The sequence below is a fragment of the Acanthochromis polyacanthus genome, chromosome 11, assembly GCF_021347895.1.
Source record: "Acanthochromis polyacanthus isolate Apoly-LR-REF ecotype Palm Island chromosome 11, KAUST_Apoly_ChrSc, whole genome shotgun sequence".
Taxonomy (NCBI): domain Eukaryota; kingdom Metazoa; phylum Chordata; class Actinopteri; family Pomacentridae; genus Acanthochromis; species Acanthochromis polyacanthus.
This window is the reverse complement of record NC_067123.1, coordinates 9,178,632-9,206,045: the sequence shown is the minus strand read 5'-3', so window position 1 is coordinate 9,206,045 and position 27,414 is coordinate 9,178,632. Positions and strand designations below refer to the sequence as shown.

The following is a 27,414-nucleotide window of genomic DNA, read 5'->3' as shown; positions in this document are numbered from 1 at the left end:
AACCTTGAAAAGTAAAAGTTCTTGGACATAAAATTACACTTTGAGCAGAATAAACTTGTAAAACCATAGGTCATTCATTGAAAAAAAATTAAAACTACTGGGATGTGTAATACCATTTTGGGTGGATGAGACCTTTGAAGTCACAAGTCATTCAGTAGAAAAATACTATTTGAGTGGAATAAACCTTTAAATTTTGAAAGTGCATGGCCATAAAGTAATGTTTTTGGTAGAATAAAATTTTAAAACCAAAGGTCACTCATTAGAAAAATAGACTTTATAAAATACTTGAACATAAAAGTGTTGTTTTGGGTATAACAACCCTCTGAAACCATAAGTCCTGCACGCCAGCAATCATCCAATTTGACATGAGGTGCTGTCATGATAAATCAGGATTCCAGATGTGCTGGTCCTGTGGTCCTGAAACTGGAGTCTCTATTCCTGCAGACACATAATACTGGGTTCAGTATTTTCCTAATGTGTTTGCCTCACTGTTAACCAATAAATGCAGGGGAGACAAGCTCAGAGAAAATCTGGATAATGTAAAAGCACATGTACAAACTTTTAAATACAGAAGAATGAAAGGGCAGACTTTTTATGTGGACTACTACTACTACTACTACTACTATTATTATGAGTATTATAATTCTGACTATCGTTATGATCATTATTATCATCATTATATCATATTTTCCACAATTCACAAGTCAACATGCTTTAGTTGCACGAATGATAGGTCAGAAATACTGTCAAAAAGTATTATTATTATTATTATTATTGACATGAATTTTATTTCATTTCATTTCCTTTCATTTAACTATTTCTCCCTGACATTGTTATTATTGTTATTCTATTCTATTCCATTCCATTCTATTCTATTCTATTCTATTCTATTCTATTCTATTCTATTCTATTGTCTCTGGACTTCCAGCGGGGCAGTGATGACAGAACCCGGCACTCCCTCTCCTCTTCCGGTCCTTGCCTTTGAGACGAGGAAACCCCTTTGAAAAAAATCTCCCCTTTCAGCAAATCAGCTCCGGAGCCGTCATGGCATCAACCAATCAGGATCGAGGACAACGTGACGGCGGCGTCCCAACACTGCGCTGCTCCGCTGCGCAGCATCCTGCTGTCAGTCTGTGTTCAGCCAGCAGGTCCACCGCAGCGCCTCTTCTCTGCCACTTTCAGTACCAACTATTATCCATCATGAGGGAAATCGTGCACATCCAGGCCGGCCAGTGCGGGAATCAGATTGGAGCAAAGGTAAAAAGAAATATAAAGAAGAAAAATAAACTTTTTTTGTCGTTAATTAGAAGTGAAGTCCAGTTTTTGCTAGTTATGTTGAGTGTTTAATTCTTAAAACTTTTATTTAGAGGCATTTCTTTTGTTTTGCATATTAACAGGTGCAGAAAAGAATTACATGTAATTATAAATATCATATAAATGTCTTAATTTCTGTACTTTGCTTAACATTTTTTCTGTAATACTAGACTGAATTAGAAAGCATACAGTCCCATTGTTTGCACTCAGCCTTTAAGACAATGTGAAAAGTGAGTCTATTCTTTCTTACTTTCACCAAGTCCCTTTGTTTTCAGTGAAAGCTGCCTTTACACAAAGGAATGTGTGCATATATTGTACTTTATTGTGCTTTGAGATACATTTTACTTAGCCAATGCACAGATTTATTGTTAAAACTGTGGAAAAACATTCATCTTATAGGCGAAATAGGAATGGAAATCTGACTTAATCCTGTTGTAGCAGTTGGTGAAAACGCTGTTCAGCAAGAAGAATAAAACACTGTTTTATGGTCTTAAAAGTATCACAAAGTGCAGGAAGGTGCACACAAATACATCAGTATCCCTACAAGCATTCTGCATAAGGGATTTAAGTATTTTAATAAAGTGAGCGATAAAATGAAGCTACAAGTTTTGTTTGTAATAGCATAGAGATTATATATTTCTAGGCTATGGAATTTCTATTAAACATCACTCTTTGCATACTTCCCTGCATACAATACAGTAACAATTCACACTTTTGAAAGTGTTGACAAAACAGTGAGTCAACCCACTGAGCCGTGATTAATGAAGCTGGCCAGACTGGAGCAGACGCGCAGGGCCAGCTGCTGGCCTGTCTGCCTGGTGAGCCGGAGTCTTTGTCACGGAGAAAGAAACAAGTAAAAGGGGCTGACAAGAAAAGAAAGGAGAAATTTGCTGAGGCAGAGCAGAGGAACGCAGCAGGAGGAGGGTGAAGGGGAGGGGGAAAGATAACAAGTGGCTCAGTGTCTGCTCTGAAAGCACAGATGAGGTCATTTAAATGGCTGCTTTTCCCGTCAGAGTATCACATGCAGACGCCCCCAAAGCAGCTCTCACCCTGATAATCCCTTTAGCACATGGACAATAATAAGTGTTTTTTATTTATCAACATTTTTCCAGCAGCCTTTCTGCAATTGACTTATCAGAAGTGGTGGAAAAAATCTGCACTTAAATAGAATTTTGAGGTACTTTACTGGAGTGTTTCCATTTTATGCCACGTTCTGCCCCCTTCCACTGCACTGCTTTTTAGTGAGAAATATTGTACTTTCTGCTTCCCTGCATTTATCAGACAGCTTTAGCTTCTTGTAAGACAAAGATTCTGCATAACACACTTTTAAAATCCAGCACACAGTGAATGATTAAACCAGCTGTTTCCATCCTATTTTCCTTTTTCCATGAAACAGTCTCAGAGGCTCACATTTCAGATGTCTGTGATTTGTTAGCAGCTCCACCAAACAGTAATGTTTCCCTCTAGACTTCTGACATGATTTCATTTCAATAAATGTTTAAATGGTCCAATTTCTCAGCGTAAATCAACACGGGAGAAAAAGTGAAAACAGATTTTTGCATCAGAACTTAGTTTTTTCATCTTTCCTCTCCCATTAATCATGTTTGAAGGCTTCAGATTTATCTGCTGTAAACTTCATATAAACCTGAATATAAAGTAGTTCAAGCTGCAGCAGCTCCAACAGTGACCTGCTGCTGACACACTGATGATTCACTGTTGGTCATCTAGTGACTGCATTTAATAATATATCAGTCAGAGGGAACAATTCAGGACTTTTACTGCAGTACCACATGTACCTTAAGTATGATTTTTTATTTTTCATTTTGGAATGAATCCAAGTCGAAAGAATCTTTGAAATCATTCTGGCAAACAATGAGTGGTGTCAAGCATTTAAAAAAAAAAAGAAGCTAAACCTTTTCTTGTTTCAGCTTCTTAAATCCAATATTTGATTGATTTGAAAACACTTCAGTTTAAGCTGGACGGATATTTTCACTTATTTGACGTTTTATAGAATAATCAGTGAATAAAGAAAACAATCAATAAGTTGCTGCCCCACAGTAAACAGCCCATCAACTAGATATACAGTATATAAGTATATATATTTTTTACATGAGCCCAACTAGTTTTACTAAACTATATGCAAAGATAATCACATTGTGATTATTTTGACAGATATTATAAGAGTAATATGAGTCGTGATTTTAATGGATATTTTTTCTCCATTTGGTTTCCTAATGTAAATAATTAAAAAATAAAGTACCATTGTTGGTGCAGTCTGTACCAAACAAACCCCTGTTTCTGAAGAATGATTTGTAGGTCGAGTCAACTCTGTCACTCCACAATACTTAATTTAAAATGTTTTTTTGTGGCACCTTATATCTTCTTTAAAATCGTTCTACTGTTTGGATACTGCTTTTGGACGTTGTACTTTCAATTTGTATATTCATATATTGTAAAGATCACCTGTAAAGTTCGCTTGTGTCTCATTTAATGGTAGACTTTCTGTCTGTCCTTAGTTAGACATCAGAAATAGGACTTGAACAGACTGTTTTGTAATCAGATCACTAAAGTCTTGTGATATTAGGAGTCAGAAAAGACATGCAGCTTAATTTTTTGAAGTAACATTCATCTCATCGACCTATTACACAGTCATCCAGCTGAGTTTTACCCGTGGGGGGGCAACAACAGGCGTGGCAGCAGCATATGGGGTGATTCAGCCTCTGCTGCTCAATGGCCCTGATCAGTGAAGACAAGTGTATTTACAGAGGATTTAGTGAGGCTGAGGTCATCCCCACTTCACAGTGGATTAGCTCCGTTTGAATTCGCACACTTACCCAGTCCAGCAACTTATGCTGCCTGTCCCATAGAGATGACTGAAATGAATGATTAGACAGTTTGATTTGAGGATCCTGAAATGTTGGTTTTGTCCCGTATGGTTAGTCAGTCTGCCCTCGAGTAGCATTCTTATTTAACAGTTCAATGTTGTGGGTTTTTGGTCAAAATGACATTTTCTGCTTATACTCATCAGCTTGTTACCATGGTGACCACAGGAACATGAGCCAGAGATGGCGAGGTGACAGTGGTGAAGATTTAAGATTTTCGTGCCTCTCCCACACACACAAACAGCCTCCCTCTGCTTATCTGCGCCTCGTTCCTTTAAACACACATCGGTGCAGATTAGGGTCAGCTGACTGAGCTGGTGTGACAGTCTGGGCTCTCGTCTTAACTGAGTTTGGCGTTAATGTCTCAGCACGTAGAAACGAGGCCGACTGAATCCTCTGAGGAAGCTTTGACCCTCTGACTGCAACTTGAAGGAGGGCTTTTAGTTCTTAGAGTTGCAGAGGTGATGTTATGACCAACGTGTGTGATTCACTGAACCAGTGGGAGGTAAATAAATGTCCTCTCTCATAAAATCTCCATAAAAGACTTTTAAATCTCAACCCACAGCTGAAATCACAAAGTAATGTTGAATATAACAGCACCCAAGTGGATTAGCTCTGTTTGTCCCAAGATATTTTTCATTGGATATGAAGCAGCAAGTTAAAATTTACTGTAAATTACAGCTTTCTGAACAGCAGCCATGGAAACTCATCCAGAGAATGATAACCTTGATTCTTAATCCATCATGTGCACTGGCAATGACACATGGACTAAACTGACATAATGTTATGAGAGGTTGTCAATAGTTTCATTATTTTGAGGTTTTTATGCTGCATAGTTAAAAAGGTCTTCTTTATTCTTTATTTTTAGCTTTGTGTACTCACTCTAGAGCCTTAAGCAATCAGTTTTCCATTTAAAATCCTTCCTCAATTGATTATTTAACCCACATATACTCATATCTGTGCACGAAAGCCACATATTTCAAAGTTCTTCCGTGTAGATGATTCCTTCCTGCATTATTATGGCTTAGATGTAACACTGCTTACTCTAAAATGCCAATATCTATGTAATTCCTGCTCAACCCTCTACACTCATGGCAGCTCGAGCACACCAGCTCCACTACAACGTTGCTCAGACACTGTAAAACCAGTCTACACTGCACAGTAGTCATTCGGCCATACGTACATGTTTGACTGGAAACTGATTCTGAAGAAGGAATGTGATGCAAAAAGTTCCACCCTGCAAGCTGCCAGGATTCATTTCTTCAGTTTATCACATTAAAAAACACCAGAAGTCTGACTGTGTGTTTTTGAGACCAATGTCAGTACATTGCAGTACTACTAATAGGTTCACTACTAAAAACTGGACTAAAAACACGGTATGGACATTTTGGCTCCACTACACTCTGGCTCCCACTTCTATCATGCAAATGTTGGCTGGGTTTCTTAGTCTTCTGTTAAAAGACAAACTGAATGAAGTTATTTGGGTTTGAGACTGTTGGAAGGACTAACAGACATAACAGCTAGATATTGGAAGTTCTCATTCTGTATTTTCATCAAAGAATCACCAGATTAACTCAAACTAGACTTGCAGCTTTGTGGTTGTGTACGTTTGCCAACTAGTCAAAGCGCAATTTGCATCTTATTAGATTTCACCTTTAACCAATTTGATTTAAAATGTCTTGTTTTTAGCATTTTATTCTATTAGATGTAATATTATCATCAATAATAAATTCTTGAGTTGTGACCAAAAACACGTTTTATGAGTTCATAGTGATTTTTAAGCACCAAATTCTTATCAGTTCATAACTGAGTCAAACATTTGGGAAAACGGAATCTCTAAAATGGTCACTAGTGTAGAGGCATAATAATTATTTGTAGTCTCAATACATTATTCTGTGCTTCTTTTGTTGCGTAGTTGTCTCTATTTTTTTAATCATGCTCCTTCTACTTCCTCCTTTTGTTGTCATTCAGGTTAAACCTTTGAAATTCCTTTAGTTTGTGCTTCTTCTTGGATGTTTTCCAAAGAACAGACCAAAAGCATGTCCATGAAACTTGCATTATATTTATTACACATCTACAGTAGAATAAATGTGTTTATTTACTGAAGGATTTACATGAAATGCTCAGTTTGTTTGAACTGTTTTCAGCTGCCTTATCCTCCATACATCAGTCAACAGTCCCTTCTAATTTCAAAACCTTTAAATCAGAAACAACAAATCTGAGTTGTGATAAGATGCTTCTGCATTTCTTTTTTTTTTAACTTTGTTTTTGTATACAGAATTTTACATAATTATAAAGGGACATGACATATAAAATCAAACCATACAGAACATTTAGGTCACCAAAAGCACTTGTGCATTTCATCTCACATGCTCTATAAATTGCAGCTTGTGGTCATCATGATGTTTGGAGAATTCTAACACACTAACTGCTGTTGGTTGTAAGGTGACAGTTTCCTTTCAGAATAACAGCAGTCTTAAGGAACATGTTGCTGTTTTTAGGTGAACTTGTGACCGCTGTAGGTAATCACATGTCCACATGTCCCCAAGAAGCAAAGAGAACAGAACACTGTTTTTTCTCTTAAATTGGCTTGCAGTTATGGCTTAAATAAGCACATAAAGATGCCTCTTTGTGAGGCATGTCTCCTGAACTGGGACTGAAAAACCCTGCTGGAGTACACAGCAAAGTCTCAGTTAAAGCTGCAAATGGATGGTTCAGCCTTCAAAACCAGCAAAACATCACTCATTTTATTGTGTCAAGTCTTGAATATGATCTTAAAAGACCAGATTTTACGTTTTTTAAAAAACATGATGATTTAGTGTTTGTAATGCAAATTGAAGAGACAGTGAGTGAGTGAGTGGGGAACAAATCAACACTTCATTGTGTGTTCAGTACGGAGCTTCTCTCCTGATGCGGTATTGATCTGTGTGTTTGTTTAGTTCTGGGAGGTGATCAGTGACGAGCACGGCATCGACCCGACAGGAACCTACCACGGAGACAGCGACCTGCAGCTGGACCGGATCAGTGTGTACTACAACGAAGCCACTGGTGAGTTCATCCACTCTCCTGTGATCGATCCAATGAAACAAGACGTCCCCCTTGTGGAGAAACCAGCTCACTGCAGCAGCAAAGAACAAAAATAAACAGCATCATCAAACCAAAGATATGACTTAAAATTATTGAAATTAAGGAAGTGAAGTGACCCTTTACACTTTAACATGATGGGATTCATAATGAGGGATTACACTTACAATTAAGACGTTTAGAAAAGCCACATTGGTTGGAAGCCATACAATTTTTACTGCTGTATGTGCAGTGGAATGCATCATGTTGGTACTTTTATAGCAGCACATTTTACCCTCAGTTGTGGTAAAAAAAAAGAAAAAAAACACTATTAGGGCTGCAGTTGGTCAACATGCTTTCATTCCACCAGTTTCTCATTGGTCAGACATTTCCTTGTCTTACTTTCATAAGGAGAAATGCATTACATTAACAGCCATCAGGGATTAAGCATTGCAGAAGCGTTTTCACAGCTTTAAACTCCCCCAGTCTAATGAAGGCTGCTTCAGTCTGTTAAACACCGTGTTAAAGAAGTTGTAGCTTTCTTTTTTTAAATGGCTGGTGAATAAACTGAGTGTGAACTTCTCCAATAATAGTTTGTGTATCAGAGCTCGACATGACAGAACACGTCAGAGCATTTAAAAACAGTAGAATAACTTGTCTGTGTTTTATTCCTCAAGAGTTCTTGTGTTTTAATCACCACCGGATCTGGTTCTATTTTCAGAAATCACATGAATATGTGCAGCTGGTCTGCTCCGAGTCTGTTTTCATCTCAGTAAAAAAGGAGGTTAAAATGATCTGATAAGCTATTAATAGCAGCTTTTTGTGTTTGTGATTCATTCAGGACAATAAATCTATCCAATACAGTCCTCTGTGACCCATTTAGCTCATCTACAGATAACTGGCTAGTGTGTTTTTTTTCTTTACGACCAATCGATTGGTTAAAGAGTTGATTTGAATTTGATCCACTAAGATTTTATCTATTTGACTGCAGCCCTACAAACTGAAGTCTGGGGATTTAGGGAAGCCTAAATACTCAGCAGCTAAAACGAAGATTAAGGAGAATGAGTAGGATGAGCTGATTTGAGTGTATTAAATGATACTTAACAGTTTGGCTGCAATATTATCACAGTATTATGCATATTACAATGTATTTTTAATGTTTCACTCCATCTAGTGGCCATGTGAGGTTTTACATGTGGACACCAGTTATTATACTGTAAACTGTTCATCTGAGTCTTTATCTCTGCTTAGCTGGAGAACATGTGGTCCACCTATTTTTTTACATTCATTCATTAATTCCAACAGAAACCAAATGCGGCTTTGATAGTTTTCATGTCAACGATTTGTCTGGGGCTGTACAGTTGAGTAGTGGTTAGCACTTTTGCCTTGCAGCAAGAAGATCCCCGGTTTGAATCCCAGGGTGTGCCTGGGATCTTTCTGCATGGAGTTTGCATGTTCTCCCTGTGCACGCGTGGGTTTTCTCCGGGTACTCCAGCTTCCTCCCACAGTCCAAAAATATGCTGAGGTTAATTGATTACTCTAAATTGCCCGTAGGTGTGAATGTGAGAGTGACTGCTTGTCTGTATATGTAACCCTGTGACAGACTGGTGACCTGTCCAGGGTGTCCCCTGCCTTCGCCCGAGTCAGCTGGGATAGACTCCAGCACCCCCCACGACCCTAGTGAGGATAAAGTGGTGTATAGAGAATGGATGGATGGATGGATTTGTCTGATGAAGAGAGAAATATTCTTCTAAAACCAAGTTGTAACTAAATGTGTTGATGGATTTAATATGGATGATACAGCTAACATCCATCTAGACTGCCTAAAATGACACCACCTGTGACTTTGCTCGTCTGTTCGTGTTCGTTTTCTTAATTGTTTCCTTTTGTAAGAGTTCTGGTAGATTTGCAGTGACATGTATTGCTAATGAGTGTATCTGTGTGTGTGCAGGTGCGAAATATGTCCCCAGAGCCATTCTGGTCGACCTGGAACCAGGCACCATGGACTCCGTCCGCTCTGGACCCTTCGGCCAAATCTTCAGACCTGACAACTTTGTCTTTGGTAAGAACTTGTGAAGTTGAACATTTTGTCCAGTGAAGCTCGGAGGCTTTCTGTCACTGGAGTTTGGGCTCAAGTTGAAAGATGAACTCTGGGTGTGCCTGTTGCCCTATTTTGTGATTTTCATTCCATTTCACAAATTTAGCTCAACTGACTGTCCTAAATATCACAGACAAGCTGAATCCTGCCATAAATACCCAATGAGAAGCCGCATGAGTCCTCAGCTCTCTGACTGACTTTGACCAGTGGTGACCTTTTTTTTTAAAATGACTCTTTAATTTTGACTTTCATAATGAGTGAGAGAACATGCTGTAAAACAGTTTCAAGTAGGGGGGTATCCCGGTAGCTCAACAGGTTAAGCGAGCGACCCATAAACCGGGGCTGTAGTTCCTAATGCAGTGACCATGGGCACGAATCCAGTCCATGACCTTTTGCTGCAGGTCCTTCCCCCATTCTTCTCCCCACTTTCCTGTCTTCCTCTCTCTACTATCTTGTCTGTGAAGCCAAATGGCAAAAAACAACAACATCTTCAAGTTTTATTTTTGACAAACTCCAAGAAACAGTCATCAGCAGTTCTATTATTTACCAGGTCTAGTCTGAAGTTCTACCATTTTAATGTCATTTTTCCTTTTTATTCCTCAGGTCAGAGTGGAGCAGGAAACAACTGGGCCAAAGGCCACTACACAGAGGGGGCAGAGCTGGTGGACTCAGTCCTGGATGTGGTGAGGAAGGAGGCTGAGAGCTGCGAGTGCCTGCAGGGTTTCCAGCTCACACACTCCCTGGGAGGAGGCACCGGCTCCGGCATGGGAACCCTGCTCATCAGCAAGATCAGGGAGGAGTACCCCGACCGCATCATGAACACCTTCAGTGTGGTGCCATCACCTAAGGTAAAGTAATGTCCCACAGTGTGCAGTAAAATGTGATTTATTCATATATGCGGTGCGATCTTAAAGTTCCGAGGCGATTTGAGCGAGTAACTGTCATGAGTCAGGAGACCACATGACATCGTGCTATTAGCAGCGTTTTAATGACCGCTGGTAGGTACGTATTTGATTTCTCCATGGAGCTTAAACTGGAGCAAACATGACATTCAGCAGCTGCTTGATCCAGCCTTCATGTTTAGGATCATCATGGTGAACAGAGGAGGGTCTGCAGATGTATTAAGAGAAGAAACAGCAGTTTAACAGTGGAAGAGCTGCAGTCAGAGACCAGCAGCATGTTAGGTGTTTTCCTCAACGATCACATGGTTTTGTGCCATGAATTCATCCCCCAGAGTTGGACTTTGAAAGCAGACTTCTACTGTAAGGTTCTGAGGTGTCTGAGGGGGACAATCTGGTGCAAATGATGGATGCTCCCGTTCATACTCGAGTGACTTTTTGGGAGAGAACAACAAAACTGTCGCTTTCCAACCGCCCTGCTCGGTTGATTAGTTTCCCAGCGACTTCCTCCTCATCCGTAAATTTAAGTTCAAGTTGAGGAATCGCTGTTTTTTTGGGGGGATTTAATTTTTATTTTCTTTTAACATTGCAAATGCTAATACAAGAACATCCATATAGTCATCCAAGTTACATGGAAACAAACAGAGAGAGAGAACATACACATACATTCACATACTTTCACTCCTGAAATAACAGGGCATTTACAGGGCTCCATCTCTTAATAAACAGGTCTCGTTGTACTCTCAATGAGAAGGTAATTTCCTCCATCCTATAAATTTCTTTAACTTTGTCAAGCCACATTGAATAGGTGGGCGGGTCCACTTTCAACCACATAATAGTGATGCACTTCAAAGCAGCAGTCAGTAGTATTCGCAGAAGATATTTCCTACTGTTTCCATTAAAGTCCTTTGACATTACACTCAGGATTGCAAGATGAGGGTCCTTTTTGAATGTCCGCTCAAAAACCTTGCCAACGGCGGTAAGAATACTGTCCCAAAACAATTTTAGATTTGGACATGCCCAGAATATGTGGGTATGAGTGCCCTTCTCAGTACCACAGCCTCGCCAGCAGGTGTCTGGAGGAATCGCTGTTTTGACACAGTTCGGGAGATTCAGCTCTGATAGATAGTACTTGGCATGTTTACATAAGAATGCAGGATCAGTGTATCGCTGCCCAAGGAGGCTCTTTAAACAGTGATGGCACCCATATTTAAATCACTTATGTTTTATTACAGCTCAACCATCTCTAATTTACTTGAAATTATTTTTTCATAAACTATGGATATTTAAAGTGGAATCGGGGAATTCTAGATTGCTAAAATGACAATATTTTATTAGATATTAGAGACAAAAGCCTAAAATTTTTACTGTTTATTTCTCATCATGCCGTTGATTCAGCATCTGTAATTTTGCACAAGTAGATCAAATATCCTTGAGGCTAAAATTTCACTAATGTCTTAATAAATATTCAGATTTTATGCTCTTAAATTTCAGTCAGATCGAGTTGGTTGAGCAGAAATTGTTCTAAAAATCTAATGATTTGAGATGAAGTGTTGCTGAAGGATTTTATAGGCAACTTTTCAAACGCACGTTGTTCCACTGGATGTCAGACACGATTCATTTTCCATTTCTCTGCCTGTTTTTATTTTTTATATGTCCTTCCTGTTTATTTGTCATCAAATAAATTACATGTTAATACTTTTCTTTATTGCTGCTTTTATGGAGGCATGATGTAAAGCAGTAGCAGTTTTTATGTCGTTTGGTTGACCGCTGTGGAAAAATTGTGCTGTTATTCATTGTCCTGTCAGCTCTTGCTGTAAATATTGATTTTATTGTGGAAACATCTGCCAGCTTGACTTAAAGCAATTACTTTTGTTGACCTGCAGTGCTCATTGGAGTGAATTCCAACAAGAGCACAGTTACATAAAAAATGTCCTGCTGTACTGTTCTATATTTCTACGCAGGCTAAAATAAAAGTGGAAGCTATAAAACTCCACTCTGAGGTGCAGAAACAACCGCTGCAGACTGTCTGGTCTGTTAGGGAATTATGTGATTCTGAGAGACGAATGAGGAGGCAGACTCAGAGACACTCTGGAGACTCAGATGGCTTATGTTGAGAATAAGGTTTACTGATATCAGGAGAAGTGATACAACGAACAACACTGTGATGTGAGCACTGGCACCATCAATTCTGAGGATTCTCTTCAATCTTGGGTTTATATTGAGTTGGGAGGAAAGCCATATTTAGATTACGGCTAAATATGGAGACATATTTAGCCGTAAATATGGGGACGTTACTCCTCTGTAACGTCAGACTAAACAAGATCTAATCTGAACCAAGTCATGTTCCTGGTGGTCCAGGAGGATCTGGCGGCTCTGGTTTCTTCAGCGGTTTCTTTCCCTTTGGATCTGCAGGATTTGCTCCTCTGATGAACGACCCACAGGGGTTCTCCTACAGTCTGACTGACTTGAGACCAAGGTTTATCTGTCTCCCAGACCCCTCAGTCTGGATCCCTGATAACATTCCCACCCAGCTGTTCCCAGTAGTCGTTCGTGGTCCTACATCCTGCATCGTCCAGTCCAGTCACGGCTACCAGTGAGCCAGAGAACTCCTCTCTCACTCTAAATACTCCCCGGATGACTTCGGCCCTCTTATGTATCTTCTTTTGCAGCATCTGCCTTTCTCAGCATCATATTAGAGACAGAGAGGGCCTGAATGAGCTCCCAGCCTCAGTTTGGGAGAAGAAAATAGGAACAGGGGTCAAAGGTGATAACCTGTAGGATAATTTGAGGTGATCTGTTGGTTCTACAACTTGATTTAAGGTGACTGTAGTTGACAGATGCAACCTGTATGATATCCTGGGATGTATTCAGATAACAGCTGTGATGAAATACCTTAATAAGCGAAAAGAGTCATTTTTCCTTCACATGGTCAAAGTGGAATATAAGGAAAACAGAGTTCAATCAATCAGAGTTTATTTCTATAGCCCTTTACAACAGCCCAAAGGGTGACCAAAGTGCTTCACAGTGAAAATAACTTCAAAACAATACAGTAACTTGAAGCAGGACAAACAAGTTTAGAATAATCAATTATCCTCAGCATATTTTTAGACTGTCAGAGGAAACCCATTCATGTACAGGGAGAACATGCAAACTCCATGCAGAAAGACCCCGGGAAGGGTGGGATGCAAACCAGGGATCTTCTTGCTGCAAGGCCAAAGTGCTATCCACCATTCCACTGTGCAGCCCGTAAACTATACAGTAAGACAATAAAATAAACAGCAGTAAAACAGCACTAAAGTATGCATCTAAAAGAAATAAAAGTCATAAAATGTCACCATGCCACGAGGTCTTAAAAGCCATTTCAAACAGGAAGGTTTTGAGATTTGATTTAAAAAGACCCAGGTCAGTGATGGTGCGCATGTCGGAGGGGAGTTTGTTCTCGAGCCTGGGTGCAGCTCCAGAAAACACCTGGTCACCCTAATATTTGTATTCATACCTGGATACTTCAAGCAGCGGCTGACTGGATGACCTCAGAGCTCTTTTTTGGTCCTGTGAAGTTAAAAGCTCAGATAAATAAAGTGGAGCAAGACCATTTAAAGCTTTAAAAACAAAAATAAAAGTTTAAAAAGAATTCTCGACTGGACTGGAAGCCAGTGGAGAGCGTAAAGGACTGGGGCTATGTGCTCTCGTCTGGGAGTGTTTGTTAAAAGACGCTGCAGCAGTTTGGGCGAGTTGCAGGCGGTGGATAGATGACTGGGTTACCTGCAGAACAATCAGTTACAGATGCACTGATGTTCCTTCGTTCTGTTTTCAGGTGTCGGACACGGTGGTTGAGCCCTACAACGCCACGCTGTCCGTCCACCAGCTGGTAGAAAACACAGACGAGACCTACTGCATTGACAACGAAGCCCTTTACGACATTTGCTTCCGCACTCTGAAGCTCACCACGCCCACCTACGGGGACCTCAACCACCTGGTCTCGGCCACCATGAGCGGCGTGACCACCTGCCTCCGCTTCCCCGGCCAGCTCAACGCCGACCTGAGGAAGCTGGCCGTCAACATGGTGCCCTTCCCTCGCCTGCACTTCTTCATGCCCGGCTTCGCTCCGCTGACCAGCCGGGGCAGCCAGCAGTATCGCGCCCTGACGGTGCCCGAGCTCACCCAGCAGGTGTTCGACGCCAAAAACATGATGGCGGCCTGCGACCCTCGCCACGGACGCTACCTGACCGTGGCGGCCGTGTTCCGAGGCCGCATGTCCATGAAGGAGGTGGACGAGCAGATGCTGAACGTGCAGAACAAGAACAGCAGCTACTTCGTGGAGTGGATCCCCAACAACGTGAAGACGGCCGTGTGCGACATCCCGCCGCGCGGCCTCAAGATGGCCGTCACCTTCATCGGCAACAGCACGGCCATCCAGGAGCTGTTCAAGCGCATCTCCGAGCAGTTCACCGCCATGTTCCGCCGCAAGGCCTTCCTCCACTGGTACACCGGCGAGGGCATGGACGAGATGGAGTTCACCGAGGCGGAGAGCAACATGAACGACCTGGTGTCCGAGTACCAGCAGTACCAGGACGCCACGGCCGAAGAGGAGGGCGAGTTCGAGGAGGAGGTGGAGGAGGACGCCTGAAAGAAGCAACAAGATGTAACAGAAGTCAGAAAAAAACAAAAAAAGGAAAAAAAATCGAAAAAGAATAATGTGATACGAAATGTAGCAGAGCAGATGAGGAGGGCTGATTAGAGAACGGAGGTCCGGATTGGGTGATGGAAGGATGAAATTACAGCAAGAATGAAAATGAATGTAGACGGAGAAAGAAAGTGAAAATTACATGACCAAATTGATGTGCCATGGTTTGCAGTTTCATGTGACGCCATGTGGGCCGATTGTGTTCAGACCCCCAAAATCTTTTTTACACCATGACCTAGTGTTGTAACTTCACTTTTATCATGTAGGTTTATTTTTACAGTTTCCTAGAATGACACAACAAAGTAAACACTGGTTCAAACATGGAATTACGGATTTAAATCAAACGTTCCACATATATTCATTCCCACTAGATGCAAAAAAGCTTAATTACCCCACTGGAGAAACAGTATTTACATTCCAAATCTGGATTTTCTCCTCTGCGGTTAAAGCATTTGAAGGATAACTTCAAGGGGCAGTTTTGTTTGTTTTTGTGACAGTTTCTAAATCCCTTGAAAAGACCAGAACCAACAGTGGACTGATCCTGTGAGCAGGTAGTGTAAGTGAATCTGAAGCCGGACTGAGCTGATTCCACTGTTGTCCAGAAACCATTAAAAGCAAACACTGAGCTGCACCGTGTGACGCGTTTATTCAGGATCAAGACATTGTTGGTTTTGAGCTTTTCTCCTGATTTGTTGACTGTAAGAAGAACAACTATTAAATCACGCTGTCAGAGAAATCAAAGAATATCAAGTGTTAAAAGCTCAGAACCTGTGAAACCTGTAATCTGAATGATGTCGTTATCAGTGTTAATTGCTTTTATCAGTGTTCATTACCATTTTTATCATCAGTGTTCTCTGTGATTGATGTGAATCTGGGTTGTAGATTAGATATTATCAGTATTTTTTTCTTCAGAGGCAGTTGTGTTTGAAGTACTTGAATGTTTTCAACCTTTGTAAGGCTGCAGGTGAGACAAATGTGATTCAGTTTCTTTTTTCTTACTGGTGTAATTCCACATAGGAGAGGTTTCACTGGTTCAAATCTCTCCACTGTTGTTAAAAACAAAACAGTATTTTTCACATTCCAGTGTCATTAGCTTTTAAAAATACTTGATAAAGACACAAAATAGAAAGATGCGGTTTACGGTTGTTTTTTTCTTAGCAGAGCCTGCAGCGTGCTTGAAATCCATTCCAGTAATTCCAGATTCTTCTGAGCAGTCAGTCAAAATAAAGGTCACTTTCATTGATTTTTCTTAGAATTATGAAGATGCATTGAAGCAGCAGCAGCATTTGCAGGATTTTTCTCAGACGCCAGCCAACGTCGTGAGGAGGATCGCAGCCTGCAGACGCTCTGAACTCAGGTCAGGTCATGGAGATCACATTAGCCTTAATCTAATCTGTTTTCCATTCCCAGTGTCTCAGGCTGATAAAAGCCTGAGCTGCTCTTGAAGCATCTCTGCTTTTGTATGTACATACTTGACGTTCCAACACAAGTGCTGCATTCAAGGACAGGACAGAAAACAGTCATCATTCCTGCTAAAATCTAGGCTTTCAATCAATTTCACGAGCCCAGTGGTTTTTAGAACTACTCCAAACATAAAAATGAAAGAAAGAACATTCATCTGCATCTGTTTTTGATTCAGAAATACAATTACTTCATGTGCCCTCACTGAGGATTTCCAGCACTCTTTCTGCATCTTTTTCAGTTCAGCAGCTCAATAATTATAGGTTATTGAAACATTTCAAAATAAAAATGCTCAGCTGCCTGAACTTTTGAAATTTAGTATTTTATCCTGGATATTTTCAATGTTCTGGTAAATGTTTGCACTCTGAGCCTCTGTGTTTAAATCGGCCATGTTTATGTCTGTATGCGTCTCCTTGTACTTTATTGTCTCTTTGTATCTTTTTTTAATTCCTCTGGAAGATTTCATTTGGGATCCAGTTGACTGTGAAACATTTGAGAGAAATAAAAAGGCATTTGTAGGAAATAAACTTGGCTGTACAGTCAGTTATTATTGATGATCGGCTTTTAGTGTGATTGGAAAGAGTCTCACTAAGAGCCTCCAGGAAGTCGGTACACTTCCTATGAGAAGAACGGATGGAGAAGAGTCACAATATGAAGGCAAAAACATCAGAGGTGTTTGATTAATATTTCTGTGGCTGCAACTCAGGTTTGTTTTCAATTTAAAGTATATTTATTGTTCAATCTGTAAAATACTGGTAAAGATATCATCCCAAATTTTCAGTGTGTAGATATATTCAGTTGATAATGATTTAATTTGAAAAATCTTAGTTGATGATTAAATAATGACTTTATCATCAAAGCTTTTCAAAACATTCAGATAATTGATTCATTTAATGGGCATATCATTTCTTCTTGCATGAAATTGTGCAGCTCACTTTGATACTATTTATGCTTGGCATATTCAGTTTAGTTTGTCTTCCATTTTCTGACGTATTATCAAACTACAGACTGTGTAACACTAACATATTTTACTATGCTGTGTAGTCCTGTGCAGATATTTAACAGTTAAAACAAAATGTAGTGAACAAAAAACCCAAAATTAATCATTATTGCCATCTTTGCCTCCTACACCCAAAAACAGAGGAGCTACTTGGGTCCAAGATGGTTCATCACAGTGGTGAAATACAAGAATCTTCTTAGCAAGATGTTAATACTGCAAGAATAAAAAGAAACCTTAAGGCACAGAGGGTGAAACAAAAGCAAATACGTGTTATTAGGAGGGTTCATTGTCTAGCCATTGTTAAATCTGTGAAATTACAGATAACTGGTAGCCAAGCCGTGCTAGACCCATGCTCTGAAGACACAAGGATCTAGGCACGCTCGATAGGGAGGGAGGCGGGCTAAAAGGTTGTCTATCAAATCACTCTGCAGCAATTGGGTAGGTATACAACCAATCAGCGCAACGAATAGGCTCCTAGAGCGCCGGAAATCAGAGGATGCGGGAGTTCGGTGAAGCCTTATTTATACAGTCAATGGGTGAAGCTCAAGTATATTACAGACATGTTAACAGAAAGATTATTCAGAATCGGTGCTAATGGAGCTCAACGACTGTTGTCGTTTTTGTTGTCGAGCCTGGCAGAGAATTAAATTCGTTGCCGTGGGTTGTTTAGCGCGGCTAGGCTAGTTGTTTCCGGTTGTCTCTGTCAGAATTGTCGCGCCTCTGTCCTCACTTAGTTACGCCCGCCTTCTGACTCTACACTTCATGGTGATTCGTCCGGCCAGTTTTAGGAGAATCCAGCCTCGAGCCTTATGGAGGGTAACTAGACCCACCCTGGCAGAGAATTAAATTCGTTGCCGTGGGTTGTCTAGCACGGCTAGGCTAGATAACTGGTAAAATCACAGGAAAAAACATCACTTTCTGTGTTAATTATAAAGAAAAACAGACCTAAAATGACAATAATTTAATATTTGTTTTACAGTTTTGATTGTAAAATTACTCTATTGTTTACTGTATTTAAATCGGAAGAAAATATTGTTATTATACAGATATAATTAGACATTATTTATTAGGGACTAAAAAAATTTAACTGCTTATTTTACAAAATTTCTGTGCTGTGTTAAATTACAGAAGTAGCTTCAGTAAAATCACAGAAGTCTTAAAAAACTGCAAATAACATCCTCATTTTTTGTTCTTTAACAGTGTTTGACAGCCAGATGTCACAATTTTTTGTATATTGTGTAAATTCACTAAAGGATATCACAATTTTAAAGATATTTCATAAGTTTATTTTCCCTCCAAATATTACAGAATTCCATTGGTTTTTAAAGTATGTTTTCTAGCACCCTAACTGTCAGAAAAAAAGTTTTTTATAGTATAATTAAGTGACTACAAGTCATCAGACATTGGTGCCTTAGAATTAAGGTCCTGAACCATATAAATGTAGCTTCCTCATCCTTTATCTTTCATTGTTTCAGGTGCTTTAGTTGTTGCATTTTTAAATGTTAAACAGTTGGTTTATCTCAATTCTGGATCATAAGAACACATTTTGTTGTTCATGGTTTATGATGTTTACGTTGCTATTTTATTGTAATGTTATTTACAGCAGCTAACACTGTATGAATACAGTATATTACTGGAAAATTTTGTGTCTAAGATTGTTTTAAAAGGTAAGTTTTGAGTTTATTTAATAAACAAAGAGGATGTCTGTCTGTTAAGCCCAAATTGGGACCTGATTCCACAGAATAGGAACCACAAGTAACTTTGCATACTGAGAGTAAAGTGACCTGTTCATGTGTGAGTGTTCATGTAATCAGACAGACCCCATGATGCTGCGATCAGGACTCTCTTGTTGTGGCTGAACATAGTTTATGGCTCTGGCTTTGTGTTTGGGGTCCTTATCCTGCTGCAGTGAGAATTTAAGACGGACCACACACCTCCCTGGTGCAGTGATAAATTGGAATTTAAACAACTAAAGTGCATTTCCACAATCCAGGAGTCAAGCATCGGTCATTTGACATCAAATCGATGTAATTTAGGTCTAATAATAACACTCCACAAATAGGTAATAAATAGCTCTGAGACAGGCTCAGCAACTTTAACTGGCTAGAAGTGATTCAGTACATGGAGGAGCAGTGGCGCTGGTGGCTGAAATAAATCAGAACCCTGGACAGCAACAGCACACAAAAAGCAGAACATCAGGACCCTGGACAGCAACAACAACACAAACAATAGGGTCCGAGCTACCACTGGTGCCTTGGACAGTCGGTGCCCTTGCACTGCCTGTCCTCGGCACCCTCGGTGCTCAGACCCTAATTAGAACCCTGGACAGCAACATCTATAATGAGCAGATTTATTATTATTTATTATTTATTTGTTTGCTTTACATGCATAAATTACACTGTAAAATCAATGTTTTCAATTTTAATTTTCTAAACAATTTACTGTTACTTTACAGACTTGCTCTCTTTTTTTTGGTAAATTACAAAAATAACTAGTAAAATCACAGAAAAAAATAATAATTTACATGTTAATCCTAAAACAAACAAACAACCAACCAAACAAAAAATGTCACAACTGCACAACTACACAATTTGTAGTATATTTTATCACCAAAACCCCCCCAATCTATTTCACAGATTTTCACAGATTTATTTTGCCTTTATTTTAAAAGAGTCCTATGTATGTTTAGGATTAAAGATAGTAAATCATTATTAAACATATTTTTTAAACTTTTACTTTGCAGATTTTCCCTTTTTTTGAATTACAGATAGCAACTAGTAAAAATATAGAAAAAAATACTTATTTATAGGTTCACCCCAAAAAAAGACCTTAATAAAATTGCACTATTTTTATTGAGTTGAATTTAGCAAAAAAATCGTATTATTTCGCAGATATTTACTGTTATTTGAAACAAATGCATTTTTAATTTTCCATGTTTTTCTGTAATTACAATAACAAAACCAAAAACAGATCAAATCTACATCCATTTTTGTTTTTTATTTCTTTGTTTTTTTACAATGGCATTTTTAAAAAAAACATTTAATTGTAAAATTATGTTCTTACCTAAATCAGAAAAATACTTTGAATTGATGTTTACTATTATTTGAATAAAAAATATAATATATTAATGACAAAAAAAGTTGAATGTATCATGAAAGTACAGTTAAAAACATTAAAATTGCAGAGGGGAAACCATTAACTTACTTGTTGACTGTTAGAAAAAAGGCCAAATAGGAACTTGTTGTTTCCACAGAATTCCACTGCTCTAGTTTAATAAAATCAGCTAAAAAATGTTTTAATTTCACTGATATTTTTGGGATTTTCACTACTTTATTTATTATTATAGTTTAATGTTATTTTATGTCAGCTGTTTTTTTTTCTTTTCAAGTTTTCACATATTTCTTTCTTTTCTTTTTTCAGTGTTATTGAGTTTTTGCACTCAAACCAAGTGCAAAAACATCCGAGCTGGCAGGAAAAGACACGTTTCCTCCCCCAGCCTCACTAGCATGCTCATAAAGCGTGTATCAGTGCGTCATGCTGCAGCAGGATTCCCTCCAAACCTCCCGACTGACCGGATAATTGCACGTCACGTTTTAGAAATGAGTGTTAGTGGCCTGAGGTTAAACTGCAGAGCGCCTTTCTGGTGGCTCCGAGCCAGAATCGACGCTTTCAGCCGAAGATTGCCGAAAACCGCCGAGCTGGCGTGCTCCACAAACCCGACATCAACCGAAAGTGCTCAGCGACTCCCGATCTGGTCCCATTGAAGTCTGTTGTGAGGTTGGGGTTGATGGGGTGGACGAGATTAATGAAATAAAGAAAAAAGCGGTTTCCATCACTCCTGGGCCCCTCCCTGCCTGCTGCTTTTCGGATTCGGAGCTTGACAAAGGTAATTACCATCATCCATTTATAATTACATCTTAAAACATTTTTTAAGCGTTTCGATCAAGCAGGGAGGTAGTGGGTTAAATTCCGCAGTTTTCCTTCGCTGTTTTGACGGTTTGCTTGTGTTGAGGGATCACACACGGCTGATTTAGGGCGTGTAACCACCAGCAGCAGCAGCAATTACAGGCATATTCACACCAGAATACAGCAATTAGCGCTTTCCAGGCGGAGCAGAGAGGAAACTTTCTGTAATCAAACTGGAAAACGACGCATTTTCTCAGTATTCATTCAGGAATCCTGACGTTAGTGGGCGAGCTGGTGATTCAGATGGTGTCTGTGCAGCGAATGGCCTCCTGTGTTCTGGTTTAATTCTGTAAATTCACTCATCTTAGTGTTGATGCTGCTAAAGTAGAGCTCCGTGTTCACACTGATGCCGATTATCAGAAGAGATTTTGACGCACGACGGTGGTTTCATGTGTGCAGAGCGGGCTCAGTATTCGGGATATACCCGTCTGGATTCAGGGGTATTTTCTGGTCCACCCCAGTGGAAATGGTTACGCAATACACGACGGCACACATTACAGCCGCTGATAAGTATGTGTGGTGCTGAGGAGTCTTCTGCAGGGTGATGAATGGGTGCACCGATGGGTGAGGGGCAAATTAATAGCTAAGGTTTGTGGAAAACCCCCTTAATGAGCCTTTTGTTTTGATACTAATCTCCTCCCAGCAGCTGATTTTTTTTCTCAGTGAAAGCTGCATATCTCACTGATGCCAAGAGTGCAGACCCAGCTGCTGTCTGTGGAGGATTTAAACTGCAGAGACAGAAAGAAAATACCTCTTTTATTCCTGTATATAAGCGAGAACTAGAGACGCCGGACTGTGGAGCTAAATCCAATTACTACTTCTCTCAGTCTTCATTCATGCTCAGTCTTCTCCTCTCGCTTCCTCCATCTTCCATCCGGACATCCCCGGAGCGGGACAGCCTCCTGCCGGTCGTGACACACCCTTGGATGCACCAGCAGCTGCTCCAGGCTTTATGGAGCTTTATGGGCTGCGTAAAGGGTGAGGAGGGGGAGACAGGGGGGGAGACAGAGGGGTACAGTGAAGGGGACAAACAGTTCCAGAGAGGGGAGTCACTTCTGAGCTGCTTCCATTTCAGCATCTTAAAGATTCTTGTACTGAAATGACTTTATCTGTTTATTCATGGTTAAATGGATAATTAAGTTCATGGCATTAGAGCGTTTAACATCAGGACAGTTAATGCTGTAAAACTGAGGATAATGAAATGAGCTGCAGTGGTAAAGAGACCACAAACCACTAGAGAAGATGCACTGTGTAGAAAAAAAAAGAAAAGAAAAAGGCTAAATAAAGGGTGAACATCTGGCAGTAAAAATGCCAGAAAAAAAACAACAAACTACTAGCCTAGCCGCGCTAGACCCATGTTCTGAAGAGGCAAGGGTCTAGGACGGGACAGGGAGGGAGGCGGGCTAAAAGGTTGTCTATCAAATCACTCTGCAGCAATTCAACCAATCAGTGCAATGAATAGGCTGACGTAGTTCCTAGCGCGCAGGAAATCAGAGGATGCCGGAGTTCGGTGAAGCCTTATTTATTCAGTGGATGGGTGAAGCTCAAGTATATTACAGACATGTTAACAGAAAGATTATTCAGAGTCGGTGCTAATGGAGCTCAACGACTGTTGTCGTTTTTGTTGTCGACCCTGGCAGAGAATTAAATTCGTTGCTGTGGGTTGTCTAGCGCGACTAGCCAAGTTGTTTCCGGTTGTTTCTGTCAGAATCGTTGCGCCTCTGTCGTCACTTAGTTACGCCCGCCTTCTGACTCTACACTTCATGGTGATTGGTCCGGCCAGTTTTAGGAGCATCCAACCTGGAGGCTTATGGAGGGTAACAAGACCCACCCTGACAGAGAATTAATTTCGTTGCCGTGGGTTGTCTAGCGCGGCTAGGCTAACAAACTGCCATAAGAAATGGTGGAATAATATAAAAATAAAACTGCAAAGATGCATAAATAAGTCAATAAATAAGACAAATATCTGTAAAATAATGGTATTTATTATTTGTGATTTAATTTAATAAGCAAAATCTGTGACATAAGAGCATTTCAGTCCTTTATATTGGCAAATCTAAATCTTAAAAAATATATTTTTCTTAATGAAGTGTAAAAAATATCTAGTAAAAATTGAAAATGAAACTTTAAAAAAAGTATCTGTGAAATAATTATATTTTTAGTGGATTTAAAAACAGTAAAACTTTCTAACTTATGGACACATGCTGTGAAAGAACAGGAGTTTAAAATTTTATGTTTTTGTCTGTGATTAAAATTGTTCTTACCTGATATTAACATAACAGGAACAATATATAATGTAATAGTTCTTCAGTCCTTAATATCTGTGCGTAACTTATCGCTGCAATAATGACAGTTGTATTTATAAAAATACTGGCAGATATATTAATGAAATTCTACTCATTTCAGTGTAAAAATGTCCCATAAAAACTGTGAAAATTATACTTAAACTGAGTCAAAGCAACTGCAAATATCTGTGAAATAATTAGATGTTTAGTGGATTTAAATACAATTAAAAACTACAATTTTTATGGCCTCACACTGTAAAAAAAACCAAATTATTATTTCAAAAAATTAAATTTTCTGGGATTTTACTGAATTTTATCTGTAATTCAACAAAGTGGGGACAAATTGTAAAATAGGTTTAAACATTTTATTTACCATTTTTCAGTCCTGAAAGTTTGTTTCCTTTCAAATAACAGCTATTACTGTAATTACATATTATTTCTGCTGCTTTACATACGAAAGTATAGTCATTTTATGTTGTAAAAGAACAAATTACTGTTTCTAAAAATACAGATTTTTAATGGTGAACATGTAAATAATTTTATTTCCTGTGTTTATAAAAGATATTATCTGTTATTTAACAGAACTGGGAAAATTATTCATCGTAAAAATAATTAATTTACCATTTTCAGTCTTTAAAGTGCACACTTTTAAAAACAAAAGTAAATGTCTGTGAAATAATTATAATAATTATTGTGTTTTTGCTGATTTAAATATTGTACAATAAGTATGACTTTAAATGTTTTATTAGAACAAACTGCTAGCTGCAAAAAATACTTTTGGTGTGGATGTAATTTACATTTTGGCCTGTTGACAGATAACATTTAAAAACATGCTCTTTTTCTATGATTTTACTAGTTTTCATCTGTAATAATAATAAAATAGTTATTAAAATATAATCTGTAAAATACCAGTAAATAGTTTTTTAAGAATGAAGTTCAGCTCCTTTCATTTTCTACAGTGTGATTTCATGCTTAAATGGATAATTAGGTTAATAGCGTTGGCATTTTGAACATCAGGACAGTAATGTTGTCAAACTGAGGCTAATGAAATCAGCAGCAGTGATAGAGAGAGATCAGTACAAGCCATTAGAGAAGATACAGTATTTTATATCAGGGCAGCAGTACTTCAGTATATCAGCAAAGCAGTGTCTCAGTCTGAGTGACCTTAAAGGAAACAGGAGGATAATTAAGAAGAGAGTAAAGATACAGCTTCACCAACTGAAGTGTTTCAGGAGAAGATAAGGAACAGAGACGGACGGACAGGAAAGCAGAAAGATGAGAGCTCTGATACTGTAACAGGAGGAGGATGGAGGCAGGATGCTGGACTGTGGGAGAACAGGGAGGACGGGGAAAGGCTCTTAAATCCATCAGTCCGGATGGATGTCGGACTGATGAGATCAGCCAGGGAGCTGGAACCTCCACGCCTCGGCCCACGATGAGGCTGCTGGATGTGTCACACTCCCTTCAGTCAGCGCTTCGCCTCGTACAGTTTGACTGATCTAATTGGTCATAACAGGAGACACGAGAGCGATGACCCCGTTTAGAAGCAGACTTTTAAGATGGACATCGTGTCCTCAGCCAAAGGAGAGCGGTTACGTCTGAATCACAGGCTTCTAAGCTCCCCTCTGAGTTATGAGATGATTAGAAACTTAAAAACACACCACATGAATCATCATACCTCCACTTTAAATGATCACTTCCCACAGTCATAGTGAACTCTTTAGAGTTAAGATTCCTGTATTGAAGTCATTGCTTCTGACTAATCTGATGGTTGGATGGATAATTAGATTCATGGCATTAGTATTGTAGATGTTAGTGCAGTAATGTTGTCAAACTGAGGCTAATGGAAATACCAGCATTAGTAGAAAGAGCTCAGGACAAGCCTCTGGAGATAAGATACACTGTAAAAAATAAAAGATAAATGATGAAATACCAAAACATTCCAAAAAAATATGAAAATAACAGCAAAAATCTTTAAATTATTGATGCTTTTGGTGGATTTAGATACAGTAAAACTGTGATTTTACAGTAACACATTGTGACAAGTCTTTGTAAAAATACAGAATAATGGTATGGTTCTTTCTAGGCTCTATTTTTTTACAGTGAAAATGTAGATTATTACCTTTTAATGTGACTTCACTGAATATTATCTGCAGTTTAACAAAACTGAGAAAATCTGTGAAACAATAATTAAAACACTGTTTACAAAATTTAAATCTTTAATATATCTTATTTAAAGATATTTAAAAATATATCTTACTATGAAGTAATGTAAAATATCTGTAAAATCAATATTATTATTATTGTTATTATTTATGCTTTACATACAGAAACAAAAGAAACTGTATAATTTTCCATTCAAATTTTTATAAAAGAACAAACCACCATTTGTAAAGACATTATATTTCTGATGTGAACAATATTTAAAATTTTCACTGCTTTTTTTGTTTTTAAAATATCTGTAAAATTATTATTATTATTACTTCAAATACAGTTTTTAAAAAATGCTGTAGAAGAACAAATTGCCATTTGTAAAAACACAATGGGGACATCATACAGTTTTTCTTGTTTTCTTCATTTATTTTATCTTTGGTTTTTGCAACCAGTACGTAAAAAACTTGATTTTTTTCTAATATTTTACAACATATTATCTGTAATTTAATTAAACAAGGAAAATCTGTAAAATGCTTGTAAATTTTCATAAAATTTCACTTACAAATTGTTTTAAGAAAACATGAAAGCTGCAGAACTAGACTCATAACATTATCATTCTCAACATCAGGATAGTAATTCTGTATTGCAGTTTTGTCCTGTTTTTTCACTCAACAGATAAATAAGTTTTTTTTATTATTTTACTTGAAAATCAATGAATAGTAAATCAATCAACTTTAAACTCAGCACTCCCCTCTGAAGCAGCTCATGTTATGTTTTTAAGCACTAAATCAGAAAATGCATCATTTTCACTCCACTTTTCATTAAATTCAGACTTGAGGGTCATATCTGAGTTTAATTTTGTGCCTCCACATTTGGACAGCAGCTCTGCTCTAATGGAGGCAGACCTGCCCTCGTCCTGATGAAGCCGTCCTGCAGCGCTGTCTTTAAATGCAGCAGCACCACTCTGCTCCTCACTGAGCATTTATGTAATCAGCAGCAACCCCTCATTTCCTCGTCAGACCCACACTTCTCTCCATCGATGAATCAAACCTGTGATTTATGTCTTTGCAGCGTCCAGCTCGAGCACTCACACATGCAATAAGCTAATGGCTCTGTAGAACATTACAGTGAGATGATTCAAACCTGCTTCAGAGGCCAGCGATTAGGAAACACGCTGTGATTGTCGTGTTCCACAGAACGACTAAGAGACTGTTGAACAAATTTTCTGCCCACATTAGTGTTGAGGCGTCACTTCTGAAGGGACTTTACGTCTGTTGATGTGCAGAGGGAGAGTGGATGGGCTTTCTTCCTCTTTTTTTAACTTTAAATAGCACTCTAATCCCTCAGCTGAGGAAGCTGACAGGAATTCAGTGACTTATTTTATTGTTCTCTCTCTCTCTCAGAGCCTGAAGATGCAGTGATTCACTCTGTTCCATAATGCTTCACTGGATGCAAACAGGGAAATGACTTGTGCTTTCCAATTTGCTGCAGAAATGTGAAGCTTTGCTTGACAATGAATCACTTTTTGCTGCCAGGAATCAGTAACACAGGCCATAGAGAACTGATTTAATGAGAGATCAGCAGGACCGGTATGTTCATTATTAT

At 38.9% G+C, this 27,414-nt stretch overlaps 2 protein-coding genes and 1 long non-coding RNA gene across 4 annotated transcripts in view; all 3 read left to right on the top strand.

Annotated features, from left to right (window-relative positions):
* LOC127536272 (uncharacterized) overlaps positions 1-27,414 on the top strand; it is a 578,171-nt gene that overhangs the window by 61,059 nt on the left and 489,698 nt on the right. The window lies entirely within an intron of this gene.
* LOC110956397 (tubulin beta chain-like) lies at positions 1,110-16,931 on the top strand. The gene is made up of 5 exons (XM_051956147.1): positions 1,110-1,257; positions 7,136-7,244; positions 9,211-9,321; positions 9,961-10,205; positions 14,074-16,931. Exons 1-5 carry the CDS (start codon positions 1,201-1,203, stop codon positions 14,884-14,886), a joined length of 1,335 nt encoding a protein of 444 aa, XP_051812107.1. The 5' UTR covers positions 1,110-1,200; the 3' UTR covers positions 14,887-16,931.
* The window catches only part of LOC110956396 (uncharacterized), a 46,951-nt gene continuing 40,474 nt past the window's right edge, over positions 20,938-27,414 (top strand). Inside the window, exon 1 of one of the 2 annotated variants that reach the window (XM_051956144.1) lies at positions 20,938-21,290. The gene's annotated coding sequence lies outside the window, so the exon portion shown is untranslated. The remainder of the gene's footprint in view (positions 21,291-27,414) is intronic. The other variant, XM_022201810.2, reaches the window with a different exon arrangement.